Here is a 14,706-nt window from a genome sequence, read left to right as displayed (position 1 = left end):
TTTAACTGTAGCTGCTGCCTTTATCTCTGACAAGTATTATAGGTTAAGTATAACTAACTAGGTGGTGCTAATATTCTAGAAATCGGAAGAGAATTTTTTTGTCTAGGTCCTATTGCTCTCTCTAACCTTATAATTTGTATACACTCTATATTTTCAGTCTGTCAGCTTGTAAAAAAGTGATGAAGTGGTACATTTTTAAAAGTAAATTTGACTTTTTAAAATGACAGTTTTGGGAAAGCTATGTTAACTTTCTTATAATATTTTTATAGAAAACTTTATTTGAGATATATTTTGTAAAAAGTATGTTGCCAAAAATAGAATTTTCATTTAGGAAAAAAAGCTATGCACATTTGGCTTATTGATTCCTTTCTTTATTTCCATATTAGCCACAGTCCCCACCCTTAACCCCTACTAGTTTATTCACATCCAGTACTCCTAATGGGTCCCAGTTTCTCACATTCTCCATTGAGCCCGTGCATTATTGTATGAATGAAATAAAAACAGGGAAGCCCAGAATTCCTTCTTTCAGAAGTCTCAAAAGAGGGGTAAGTTTAATAATGGGTTAAAATGCATGATGGCCTATTGTGTGTGTACTGTGGCTTTTAATACTCTCCACCCTCATTATAAGGCTCTCTCCTATATATATGTAGTTTAAAACACGACAGAATTAAGTATAGCCGCCCTCAAGTTAAAAACAACTCCTCTTTATAACATTTGAAATGCTCACCCATAAAAGAATGGTATTATAAAGAGGGTGCTGGGTACCATCATATTAGCTATTTTTTTTGTTGTTGTTGTTTATGTGAAGTCATATGTTCGCCATTGTCTTGTAATGTATTTACATTTTTAAGACTTTCAGTAATTTGTCACTGGAGTTACTCATGTAATAATTTGTCACTAATGACCTCTGCGAACTTATAAAGTATTATTTTGTTGGCAAAAAAAATCAAGTTCTATTTTAATTTTAATGGCCCTACTTTCAGAAGCATAAAACACAGTTTCCAATAGTTAAATAAAAAATCAAAGATAGGCATGTTAAATATCAAGATTGTAGATCAATTAAGATAATATATTAGAAAGTACTTTGTAAGTTGTAAAGCCTATAAAAATGCTAGATATTATTGAGTAATGGTTATATGGAATTTGTATTGAGTAATTGTTACAGGAAGTATTTTTTACCAAATATTTCCTTTTTTTTCCCCAATAGGCTAGCCTTTGGCATTTACTTAAAACTAAATATACTCTGCAAATGAAAAGTTTTAGAATAGTAAAAAGCAAATATTAAATTGTTTCTTAGCAACAACTGTTATACTACTGATAAATTAGTGTTACTTCATTATGTTAGTCTAATTTCTTTTATGATCTGATTTTAAGACCGTGTTTGTAGTATTCATAGCTCATAATTTAGATACATTTATGAGATTTGTATGAGCATTTGTTTGGACATATAAAAAACATAGGTGTGATACTCCACCAATGAGAACTCAGAGTCTAGTAGTGTCATAAGAACTCTAATCATTAACAGCAATACACTCACTCTTGGACTCACTCTTCCTTGCAATCCCTCTCTCTTCCTTTCCTTTCCCTGCTTCTCCTCCCTTCCTCTCTCCTTCTGTTCCTTCTCTCCCTTTCATTTCTTTCTTCTTTTTCCTTCTCTGTCTAGCCTGTGTGTTTCTCACTGTTTGTAGCCCTTTCTATCTTCAAATTGCTTTAGTTGGGTTTCTCTTCTGGCCACATGTGGACAAGATACATTAATTTAGGGCAAAATTACATTATTATTTACATTTCCATTGAAACAGTATGACAAACAATTGGTATCAGTAGTGCAGCAGAAATATCCTAGTGTATTATGTTCTTTTTGGGACTTCCTTTTTTCCTATAATGACGTGAACTTCTTTGCGTCTACCTTTTCTAATTCTGTATGTGAATGATATAGGTTAATTTCATGACATTTTGAAAAGTCCCTGTGAATGAGTCTGTATTATACCTACAAGCACCATAGGTGCCTGTTATCACTTTTCAAAGCTCTTATTACTTGTTTTAAAAGACTTTAAGAAATCATACGTGGGATTTCTATTGCCTGAACAATAGAGTAGAATTAATTCCCATCTTTCTTCTCTTTGATGACTTAGACTTCATTAAATATTATGCTTTTTCATAAATCATGAGAAAGTACAAATAGTAATTTCTAGTAGCCATATTTTTGTAATCACGTATGTGTCCTACATATCGAGTCTACCAGGCCCAGTTACAGTACCCTACACAGTATAGTCATAGAGGTATGAAGTAAATATAATTCTTTGAAAAAAGTTTAGGCAGTTAGAACTGGGAGCCCTGGAGAGAGAAGCTTAAATATGTGCCATCTTCATTGTTATTGAATAAATCTATTGGTAGAATTTTATAACCGTAGAACTTAAAAGTATCTGCGGGGTCATTATTTCTCGTATTTCCACATATTGCTTTAATTTAAAATATTAGTACATTTGGCGGGGGGGTGGGAGGCTAGTTCCAGAAGGCCAAAATGGTCCCACTTTTATTATTAGTTATCATGCCAAAGAAAAAAGCAGTATGCAAGATGGAAAATATGACAAACTAACTAGAGATTGGAGAATAGAGCAGGAAGTAAAGTTTATTACCTTGGCATTGAGAAGTTTCTTTCTATTTTGATTGGTATTTGGTAGTTTACTAGATACTATTTCGAAATTATGTTTTCTTCCACTTAAGAATTTTCTCAATATAGAAAAAGAAGATAAGCTTTAAGAAGGCAGTTTATGTGTTTTTACATGGATTTCCATGTAAGTCCATTAAACTTACAAAGTCTTAAGGTTTCATAAAGCTGATGAGTTGTACCATTCAAAGCAGAAACTCTTGTTTTGAGCTATATATTTGTTACATCATTTTTCCTAAGTACCTGCTTTTGGCTTTTTTAAAAATTTATGATTTCTTTTTCTCTCATTCTTAAGAAAACCTATTGTATACAGTTTGCAGTATCTTTAAGGATATGAGAAATGTTATATTGGACCAGTGTTTTTGAATTTGATGGTGGTACTGGTAGACTTTCTCTGAGGGATGAGGGTTTATAATTTCCTTCTGTGACATCAAGATCTAACCTTAAATAGATATTTGGTGCACACCCAAACTTAACTACTTAATATAAAAATGAATAATTTTTACTTTATAACTACTTCATTGGAGCTTACTGGGTACTCCTTGTTTTTTTTTTAGAAGTATATTTATCTAGCAGTATCAAGTCCATGTTTTCTTTTTAAATTATTCATGATATTATAGACTTCTAGAGTCATTTTTGTAAGCTTTTATTTATCCAGAATATAGTTCTCAGGATTTTCCTGTCTTTAACTTAAATACACATAATAATTTGAATTGTCTGACTGATTTCCTTTCTAGGTCCCTTATGTATTTATTAAGATATAGTGGGTATGTGAAATTTTCTAGTTACAGGGATATGAAAATTGCATATGAGAGTCTAGTATTTCTCTATTGAACGTGAATTGCTTTAAAAAAAAGACAAAATATATTTCTAATATTTTACAAAGAACTTTAGTTTTTAATATCCCCAAATCTAAGGTTAATGAACTGTGAATTTATTTTCTAATTGATAGTAAAACTAGGTTAGCTAAAAACTGAAGCATTTGATATTTCAGTTATAATTATATTATTGTTTTCTCTAAAACTATTAATATAGAAACTGAAAAAATAATTTGTATCACTTAGAAATTTAGCTGGTGGAGATTATCATAAAAGATAAATTCAAATGCTTTACCTATTTTGTTTCTTATCATCTATATGATTCTGTTTTAATAATATTTATAGAAGACCATAAATATCTTTTTAAAATTTAAACCTTCTAATCTTCTTACCAGGAATTTTGTCATAGCAAAATAAGTTGTGGTTTTTGTTCCCTGAAACTACTGACAGTCTAAAGAATGTTAAGCTTAATTTGGAAAGATAATGGATAGCGTATGTCATCTTTTCTTATCATCGTAACCATTAATATATATGGCCAGTTCATCAGAGATAAAGGGTAGATATTTTTGTCAGCTATTTATTAAAATCTATATTTTTTATGTGAAGTTCTACCTGACATCTTCCATATTCTCTAAAACATCATGACTTAGAAAATAGGGACAAGTAAAAATTTTAGAGGTCGCTAAACAAATGAAATGGATATGAAGATGAACTTTGCAAAGCTCTACCGAGTATTATGGGTCACAATGTGTGTGTGAGTGTGTTTGTGCGCACGCATGTGCATGTATACACGTGTGGATGGCAGACAGATGCAGTGCCAGTTGCAGAATCCTGGTAACTCATAGAATGTGGGTGATATATAAATATGCATATATATATTCACAATATGAGAGGACTTTGTGCTATGTCATTTCACATTTTCAGAAAGAATAAATTTTAACCAGTTTTCTAAAAATTGAAGTTATGTATTTTTAGTGTTGCTTTTCGAGCACATGGATTTCAGAATGAAAACTGAGAAATGGAAGCTATATCTTCAAAGCAAAATTCAACCCATATGTTTGTGTCCATTAGCAAATATGTATGGGAAACTTGAATCTGGGTGACTCATTATTATTTTGATAATAGTGTGTTTTTTAATGTGTCCGTACATTAAAAATAGCACCTTAAAACTAAAGTAGAAATGTTACCCTTACTGACCCATAGTATATTTAAATTCAAAACAGTATTTTGAACTATAATTCAGATAATGGTGTTTTGTTTAATGCATTGGGAAAAGTATTCCATTCTTTAATACTACATCTAATATTTATTTTAAATGGCTAATATTAAATCTTTTATATTCACCTTTTCAAATATTAGTAATTTGAGCATGAACAGCTATGTAAGTGAAATCCACTTACGTAAAAATTGTTTTTTAAAGAAGAAAATACGTGTTTACTGATAGAATGATTACTATTTACTTTTGCGTTTCAGTTGCACTCGGAAAATACCTGCCCATTATCATCAGTGTATATATTTTTTTGCAAGTAATTTACTTTCCCAAAAGTGTGGTTAAAATTGTTTTTCTGGCATAATTGTTTGGATTGTGAAATGTACATGATTTATTTTAATATTGTAAAAACAAGAATAAGTTATTGCATCTTCTGTATTATGGTTTCATGTGAATAATATACCATTTCTTTCTGTTTTCCATTGAACTATTCAGTGGTCGGTGAAGATGGTAAGCCTTATGTGCTGATCTATATACTGTGCCAACATTAAATAATCACAAAACATTGTTTTGTTTAATTCAAAACAAAGTGGTAACGTACATCCCCACATGTTACCTTGTATGTCTTTTCTTTTTATAATTTAATCCATAGTCCAACACATGCCAGTACCTCTGATGTCATAAAATTTAATAATAATGTGGTTAACTGTAACTCATTAAGTTCTTAAATGTTATTGGGTGGAGTCTTTGTCATGTTACAGACAATGAAATTATAGTTAAACGTCATTTTAAAAGTTACATGGTAGAACAAAAGTTTATGTTTTTACAAAAGAAAAATTAAACAAAAATGATTTTTCTTAACACTCTTTAAAAAGATCATATAAGTTTGATTTGTAGTTTATCACAAGAATCATTAGATTTTCCAAAATGTAAGAAAGAAAGATTTCTTGCTCGTTTCGTTAGAGAGTCAGTGCTTTCTTCTTGTCTACTAATGAATGGGAATAAAAGCACAAATAACTTAAATATTGTGTGTGTGTGCGCATGTGTGCTTGTGCATGTGTGTGATGTTCCTTTATACATATGTTTCAAACAAATTAATGGAACTGCATTGTGAAGACCTAATGTAAAAATTATTGGGTGCTTATGTAGTTTCTCATTTTTGGAAAACAAATGAGTCTTTTTCAGACTATTGCAGTTTGGCCTTTTATGAATTCCCATGTAGTAGGAGAGGTTTTTAAATGTCTCAGAGTCTCCTTTACAGCCATAGAAAATAGAGTGAGTTTAGTTCTCATATTCTATAAAGGAATATGTTATAATGTCAAAATGGGATATTAAAAATGCAAGTACCTAGCTATCTGCTGTTAATAAATTTGAGAACAAGTTCGATTAATGATAAGTGGAAATCTGGAGGATTTACTTATAGGTAATTGTGAGTTTATTACAATACTATCAAAAAAAATATTGAAATGTGTTTTTTCATTTCATTAAATTTAAAAATATAAATAAGAAAGTTTTACTTTTGGTACAATATAATAGTTTTCAAACTATTATATACCTGTACCCCAAATTAGATTAAATCTGACAACTTACATTGATAATTGACCACTAAATTTAAAGGCACCTTATAGGAAATTTTGCCATTTGTTTATTTAGGTCAGATTTGGGTGATTGACAGATTTTTATTTCTGGTGACTGGTAGATTAAAATACAAGAGCCACTTAGAAAAGATGTCCTCCTTTTTTTTTTTTAGACAGGCTTGTTGAATGTCCATAATGTTCAGGCCATTTGCAAAAAATTTTCTTATGAATTAAATGTTACATTTGATCATGGCTTACCTGAAAAGTGAGTTTTATCTTTTTTAAAAGCAAGGGAAGCACTCTTATAGATGGTGAAATAAAGCTATTTAGATGTGTTATAGGAGTCAGTGGTTCAAGGAGCAAGGATGCATTTGTTGTGGGAGCTCACTTCAGCAACACTTAAAAAATTGAATTGCATATTCTTAAAATCCCCATTTTAAAGAGAAAAATGAAGAATAATAGTTGTCAGCAATTTTTGAGTATGTAAAATCTTACATAAATATGGGCTCATGTTAAATGGAATCAATAGTTGCTAACATTGGTCTGGTTGTATAATCTCTAATAAGATAACTACGGTAACAATGACATGATTAACATTTAAGAGGAGAAAGACATCATTTGAATCAGAAGTTACATCTAAATACTAGAACTGTTTCTTAAGTGATATAGTTTCTTGAATATCAAAACATTAAAAAAATTTTAGACATTAAGCATCCTTCCTAAATAAGGATTTTATCTTTCTTTGGATTATATCTTTATTTCAAGAACAACTGAGGTATGCTATTTGGTTGTACAAAGGATAATTGAAAATAAATTCCTTATTGGAATGTAGTTTCTACTTACATTTCACTGGGTGGATAGTTCTACCTTTTATTTTTTAATGATCAAGTATGTTTCGGTTCTAATGAATGGTTTAATAAATATAATCATTCAAAGACTGTGTAATATTAAAATATTTTTCATTAGTTATATTGCCTTTATGAGGTAAGTTGTTTAACTCAGTTATATAAACTTTTCATATTTTCAGTCTGAACATTTGTAATATCCCGAGTATCACGGCAATAGATTTGATTTGGGAATGTGGTGCAGTATGTTATATAAAAAATACTTTGTATAAGTGAGAAATGTTACGTGTTTCCATTTCATTGTTATTGCTGTAAGAAGGTTCATCTGTATTTATTTTAACTCTGCCGAGACCTGAATATAATGTTATACTGGTAATTACCAATTATCTGTATCTGCTGATATTTTTACCTATTCTATTTCATGATTTTTTAAAAAGTGACTGGCATCTGAGCTCTTTCTTCAATACGATTTTTTTTTTTTAATACGATTGTTTTAATTAACATACACATACGTATCTATGTAGATTTCTTTTTCTTAAAAGGAGGTGTTTGGGGCTAATTTGAAATTAAACTTAAAATTGATATATATTCTTACTTTATAGTGAGTATATTTTAGAAATAAAATTTCATGAAAATATCTTTTATAATGATTTAGATTCTCTTTTCAGGGCCCAGCACTAGAAGATTTCAGTCATCTGCCACCAGAACAGAGACGTAAAAAACTACAGCAGCGCATCGATGAACTTAACAGAGAACTACAAAAAGAATCAGACCAAAAGTATTTTCCCATTAAGTTCTGTCTGCCATCATTATTCCTTTCAGGGTCTACTTTGAATGATATGTTTAAATGTGATGTATAAGAGGCTTAAAAATTATACATCCTAATTGAAATATCTTTTGAGGGAAAAATACAGTCCTAAACTTCGGAAAATTGTGCTCTGTCATATTTTTAAAATGAAATGTTAGAGTTTCTTAGGTTGCAGGTTACTTATTGGATGCTAATAGTATATATTTATGTCTTCCATAAATTTTCAAAATAGTTTGATGATTATCAAGGGTAGTTTCACCAACACTAACTACCTCTTATATTCTGATAAATTTTTATTTTGCTTTAGTATATAAATTGAGCTCAATAGAAATCTGAGGTTATAATTATTTTGTTTGCTGCAAGAATGTTGGAAAACAGTGTTTGATTACTTACAGCTTCAGATTCATTTGTAGCTTTAATTTTTTTTCAATTTTATTAAAAGTTTCTTTTAGTTCAGTTTTGTTTTAATGAATATAGAGATTTATATATGATGAATAAAGGGTTATTACAGTGGATTGGTAACTTACTACCTGCTTTTACACTGAAGATAAAATTGGAGCTTAAACTCTGACATGAATGATTGAAGAGATTCATACTTGAGAATGATCTGAAGATAGGTGATATTAAAATAGTCAATTTTGTCTCAATAAAACTGGAAAAAACAAAGCATTAAGAGATCAACCTTAAAAAGGAGAACTGTAGGATGAGATGAGAAGAAATTTCTGTCATTTTATGTAACACATTTAAAGGATAAACAGAAGAGAAGGAATCAGTGAGGGAAATAATGGGACAGAGGTGAAGGGAAGGGAAAAGAAAATGTAACCTCCAGGAAATCAAGAAAGAAAAGAATATTAAGGAGTGTTAGTAATGTCAGATGTTAGAGCCAAGGAGAGCTAATTGAGGCATATATAGTGATATAATAGTGATATGGTAATAGTGATATGATTAGAGAAGTGAAGAGGATGAATGACTTGAATTTAGAGGGAGAGGGGCAAGTTAAAGATGGTATAGATGAGTGGGAGGTTGATGATGCTGTGAACTAAGATAAGGAACACTAGTGGAATAATGTGTCTGGATGAGAATATGATGAGTTTGATTTGGGACACGATGAGTTTAACAATATTGAGGAATATTCTTTCAGTCCTTGATTAAATATATATAATCTCATTTAGGAAGCAAGAAATGAAATCTTTTTTTTTTAATTCTAAATGTTTTAAAAGACTGCCTCCATAAATTACTAACTATATACATGATCAGCTTCGTGCAGATTATCTTCAATCAGGTAATGTTTGATTAAAGTTAAAGAGATACGACTTTTACGATTAGGCTGCATGTGAGTCCCCAGAATCAAATGAAACTCTTTTATCTGGGAACATGTAAAGTAAATGTTTAATTTTATGTCTTCCTGCTCATTTTCAGAGAAGCACTCAACAAAATGAAAGATGTATATGAGAAAAATCCACAAATGGGGGACCCAGGGAGTTTGCAGCCTAAATTAGCAGAGACCATGAATAACATTGACCGCCTGCGAATGGAAATCCACAAGAATGAGGTAGATTTGTTATTTAGCAGTTGTCTAAGATAAGTTCATTTTTATAAACTTCATTATGATAGATTGGGTTTTGCTAGAATTATCTTCAAATATTTTATTTTAGAGTTTATGATCTAAAAGTAAGGTATCATTATGATCTAAAAGTAAGGTGTCATAATCTTTCTTTTTTTTTTTCTGTTTCTTTTTCTTTTGGCTAAGTTGCGTCTTTGTTGCTGCGCTAGGGCTTTCTCTAGTTGTGGTACATGGGGGCTACTCTTTGTTGCTGTGCGTGGGCTTCTCATTGCGGTGGCTTCTCTTTCTGCGGAGCACGGGCTGTAGGCGCAGACTTCAGTAGTTACAGCATGCGGGCTCAGTAGTTGCAGCGTGTGGGCCCTAGAGCACGTAGGCTTCAGTAATTGCAGCGCGTTGGCTCAGTAGTTGCAACGTGCAGGTTCTAGGGCACATGGACTTCAGTAGTTGTGGTGCACGGGCTCAGTAGTTGTGGCTCATGGGCTCTAGAGTGCAGGCTCAGTAGTTGTGGTGCATGGGCTTAGTTGCTGTGTGGCATGTGGGCTCTTCATGGACCAGGGATCGAACCTATGTCCCCTGCATTGGCAGGCAGCTTCTTAACCACTGCGCCACCAGGGAAGTTCAGGTATCATAATCTTTAGAATTAATCCCTCGTTGAAGTTTTTTTCCTTATTTAAAACTTTATGTAAAACTAAACGTACTATGTTTTTAATCAGCCATCAAGTTGATCATTGACCAAATTGAAATAAAGGTTTCCCTTCTCTAAGAATTACATAATTATAAAGACCCAAAGCACATTTTAAATGTAGAATATTTTATGAGCTTTAAAATACATACATTGGGCTTCCTTGGTGGTGCAGTGGTTAAGAATCCGCTTGCCAATGTGGGGGACACAGGTTCGAGCCCTGGTCCGGGAAGATCCCACATGCCTCAGAGCAGCTAAGCCTGTGTGCCACAACTACTGAAGCTGCGCTCTAGAGCCCGTGAGCCACAAGTACTGAAGCCCATGCACCTAGAGCCTGTGCTCCACAACAAGAGAAGCCACCGCAATGAGAAGCCCACACACCACAACGAAGAGTAGCCCCCACTCGCTGCAACTAGAGAAAGCCCTCGTGCAGCAACGAAGACCCAACACAGCCAAAAATAGAAAATAAAACAAAAAGTAAATAAATTTAAAAAAATATATATATATATATTTATTGAGCTCAGTTTTGTTTTTTCCCTAAGGCTTGGCTGTCTGAAGTTGAAGGCAAAACAGGTGGAAGAGGAGACAGAAGGCATAGCAGTGACATAAATCACCTTGTAACACAGGGACGAGAAAGGTTATTTTTTGCATTTTATTTGTATTTCCTCCTTTTACCCCAAACTTTTCTCACTGTTTTGTCCTAAACTTCATACAGTTCTCTTTTTTCCTACAAGTTTGGCTTTTAATAACTCAATCTTTGAACCTAAATAATTTTCTGTTTCTTTATAATAGCTACAGGTGAAGTATGAAATTTCATATTGTTGCTCAGTTCTAGTTTGTAGTGCGTCTACAAACAGAGAGGTAGGAACTTGGAAAATTCTGGGAGCTGTGGTCTAGAGGCATAGGCTCCCCAGGCCTGGGAAGATTGCCTTTAGGTTTAGATGGAGTTGGGTAGCTTATGCCAAAGAAAAATTTAACTGTCAAATTACTCAAAGTTTTGTGAAGGAAAAAAATTCATATTGTTAAATTGGATCAGAGCTTCCAAAAGGCATTTTACTAAATTTCCATGTTTTCATACCATTTGTGACATTTTCTCCCTTTGGGTAAATGTTTTTTTTCCCCCTCATAATAAAATCCAACAAATTTGGATTCACCTTAGAGAACAATTTGAGAGATCTAGTATCAAATATTGGTTTACTACCTAATTACATTGTAATTGAGCAAATTCTTTTTTTTTTTTTTTTTTATTTTGCGGTACGCGGGCTCTCACTGCTGTGGCCTCTCCCGTCACGGAGCACAGGCTCCGGACGCGCAGGCTCAGCGGCCATGGCTCACGGGCCCAGCCGCTCCGCGGCATGTGGGATCCTCCCAGACCGGGGCACGACCCGCGTCCCCTGCATTGGCAGGCGGACTCTCAACATCTGCGCCACCAGGGAAGCCTGAGCAAATTCATTTTTTAAAAAATTTTATTGGATTATAGTTGATTTACAGTGTGTTTCAGGTGTACAGCAAAGTGATTCAGTTATACATATACATATATTCATTCTCAGATTTTTTTCTCATATAGGTTATCACAGAATATTGAGTGGAGTCCTCTGTGCTACATAGTGGGTCTTTGTTGGTTATCTGTCTCATATATAGTAGTGTGTGTGTGTTAATCCCAAGATCCTGATTTATCCCTCCCCTCCACATTTAGCAGTTCATTTTTAATGCTCCCTGAGTCTCAGTTTCCTAAAATATAAAGTAAAGATTAAAATACCTGTCATACAGGGTTATTAGTAATGAATGAAATAATGTAGGGGTCCCCAACTGCAGGGGTGGCGCACAGCAGGAGGTGAGCGGCGGGTGGGCTGGTGAGTGACGCTTCATCTGCCACCCCCATCACTCTCATTACCGCCTGAACCATCCCGTCCCCCCACCCCCGCCCCGGTCCCTGGATAAATTGTCTTCCACGAAACCGGTCCCTGGTGCCAAAAAGGTTGGGGACGACTGAAATAGCGTACATAAAGCACCTACTAGTAAAATACTTGTGCTAGTATGTGCTTGACAAATGTTAATTTCTCCTTCTCTTCCTCTCCATTATCACTTTTTGAAAGTATATATCCTTAATATATCAAGAGATAGTCACAAATACACTGGTTTTTGTTATTAGGTAAACCCTAGATTAAAATAATCTAGTCCCTCTGGTTTGTGTTATTAAGAACTTGGCTTCCAGGCATACTGAAAGTACTGCTAAATCTCATCATGCAAATTATGAAAATATTATTCAGTCATTTGATTCTTTAGCAAAATCAACATTTTTTTCTCTTTTTGAAGTAAAAATTTACAGAAAAAATGCCTTTGGATTACCTGCTTTCTGGGATTTGCTTAGTTACTAACTTTCCTCTTAACGTGATTAATTGGAAATTAATTTTACTAGGAGTCTTTTGGTTTTCAGTGACAGGATGAATACTCTACCCATACTGGCTTAAACTGAAAAGGGATTTTATTGGCTGACTTCAGGGAGAGCTTGATCTAGGAACTCAGATGATATCTTCAGTACTCCGTTTCTCTCCACCTTCCAGTTTTGCCTTACACTGTGTTGGCTTCATTTAAAGGCTCTACATGGTGATCTTCCAAAGCTCTTAAGCTCATATTTCTCCAGGTTCACGTCCAGTGGAAAAGGAAGGGAGCTTCTCTGAACAGTCCCAAGCAAAAGTCTTTGTGTATCTCTCATATCTTACTGGGTTACATGCCTACTAGTGAACTATTCACTCTGGTCATACAAGTTCTGTGCTAAGATGGACCCTCTGGAACCAGGACAGAGCAACTCTACCTGAAGCCTGTGAACTGAACATGGGTCTGGGTGGGTCCCCTAAGAAATTTTAGGGTTTTCTTGAAAAAAGAGGGGGTGATGAATCCAGGATGATAAAAACCAAATGTCCATGACATTTTTCCATTTTATCTCTGGACCCAGTGATAATGAGACATACTTACCGAATACATGTTATGTGCCTAGAACATTGTAATCTTTTAATTTTTAATTTCAGGAAATTCAACAAAAGCATTTTGAATTAGAAGACACACACACACACACACACACACACACACACATTTCAACATTTAAGAAAATGAAGACTTAATTTGGAACTGTGTCATGGTTATTTGATTCTCTGAATTGATCCTGAGGAGATCAACTTGTAGGTAATATAAAAAGTTCCCATGTACTTGATTAGAGATAATTTTGTTTCATAGCCCTGAGGGAAGCTATACTGATGATGCAAACCAAGAAGTCCGTGGGCCACCCCAACAGCATGGTCACCACAGTGAGTTTGATGATGAGTTTGAAGATGACGATCCCTTGCCTGCTATTGGACACTGCAAAGCTATCTACCCTTTCGATGGTATGATTTTCTTAATACACTGTAATTGATAAAAATGGGTTCCTTAAAGTCTACATACAGAGTCATGCACTGTAGTGTCCTTATAGCTAAATAAGAAAACTATAAGTGCCAGAAAATTATAATCCCAGTTCATTAGTGTGAATATTTTTGTTTTAACTACATTGCAGGTATAGAGATTTTTCTTCCATACATGACATTGAAAGAAAATTACCTATGTTATCAGCATCCTAATAAAGATTATTATTTAATTATCAACTTTGGTTGATACAGAATTTCCCAACTTTGATGTACTCATCAAAGTTGAAGCCGCTTGAGCATGTAGCTCAACCCAGAAAGTGGAAGGCTGGTAAATATCACTTCAGGCTCTTCCTTGTAACTTGCTAACATTGAGCGGCAGGTACTAGGCAAATGGCATAGCTGAGTGCCACCACCATATGCTGACCTTGTAGGCCATATTTTCAGGTGAGGGAAGGAGGAAACGTGGTAGCTTCTGACTATGCCATCCTTCCCCCTGTGATAGTTGGAGAAGAGACTCTATAAGGGGAGGAAGGCATTGTGGCCCTCTCTTACAGGTTTTTAGTTACCCTTCCTCTCTTGGACTTTGAAAAATCGTTTTCTTCATTTCACAGAGGAGCAAGCAGAGTAACACCCTTACAAAGAAGTTATAAAATGGTGTATGAATTTAAGGCCCTTCCCTACCCATCCATTGTTTTGGTTTTTAAATTGAGTAGTTTTTAGTTGCTGCTCATTCTGAGAAAATAGTATTAAATAAGATCTTGCTATAATTTGCTACAGAGAGTAAGGGAAGGATTTAGTGTATGTTAAATAAATATTCATTTGTGAAAACTGTTACTGCTAAGCAGGTTGGGAATGGTTGAGGGATTGGGAAGAAAGAGAGGCCTGAGGCTGATGAAGTTTTGAAGGAAGTTTGTGGCTATGATCATTCTGCTTCTACCATCACCAGAGTTGGACCTGTATTTTTCTCTGCTCTCTCCTCAAATTATATTCTTTCCTTCTTTCTTCCAACCCTCTCACTGTCTTGTTACTATTTTGAACTTCATGAATTTTCTAGATAACAGTGCCACTCAAATTTGGGGAAGGAGTTGGAGTAGTGAAATAGGAGTTAGCATACCCTGTCAAATCATACAGTG

The 14,706-nt window shown here is 33.9% G+C and overlaps 1 protein-coding gene across 7 annotated transcripts in view; it reads left to right on the top strand.

Annotated features, from left to right (window-relative positions):
- Positions 1–14,706, top strand: part of FNBP1L (formin binding protein 1 like) — a 143,208-nt gene that overhangs the window by 105,040 nt on the left and 23,462 nt on the right. For 4 of the 7 annotated variants that reach the window (XR_009564680.2, XR_009564681.2, XM_060302652.2 and 1 more), the window contains exons 10-15: positions 387–545; positions 5,192–5,206; positions 7,787–7,896; positions 9,346–9,478; positions 10,715–10,809; positions 13,407–13,555. Coding sequence is in view for 5 of the 7 variants with exons in the window: in XM_060302652.2 (XP_060158635.1) it covers positions 387–545; positions 5,192–5,206; positions 7,787–7,896; positions 9,346–9,478; positions 10,715–10,809; positions 13,407–13,555 (661 nt within the window). In the remaining 2 variants the exon portion in view is untranslated. The remainder of the gene's footprint in view (positions 1–386; positions 546–5,191; positions 5,207–7,786; positions 7,897–9,345; positions 9,479–10,714; positions 10,810–13,406; positions 13,556–14,706) is intronic. The other 3 variants (XM_060302656.2, XM_060302657.2, XM_060302659.2) reach the window with 3 other exon arrangements.

Source organism: Globicephala melas, chromosome 1 (assembly GCF_963455315.2).
Source record: "Globicephala melas chromosome 1, mGloMel1.2, whole genome shotgun sequence".
Taxonomy (NCBI): domain Eukaryota; kingdom Metazoa; phylum Chordata; class Mammalia; order Artiodactyla; family Delphinidae; genus Globicephala; species Globicephala melas.
This window is presented reverse-complemented; position numbering and strand designations above follow the sequence as displayed.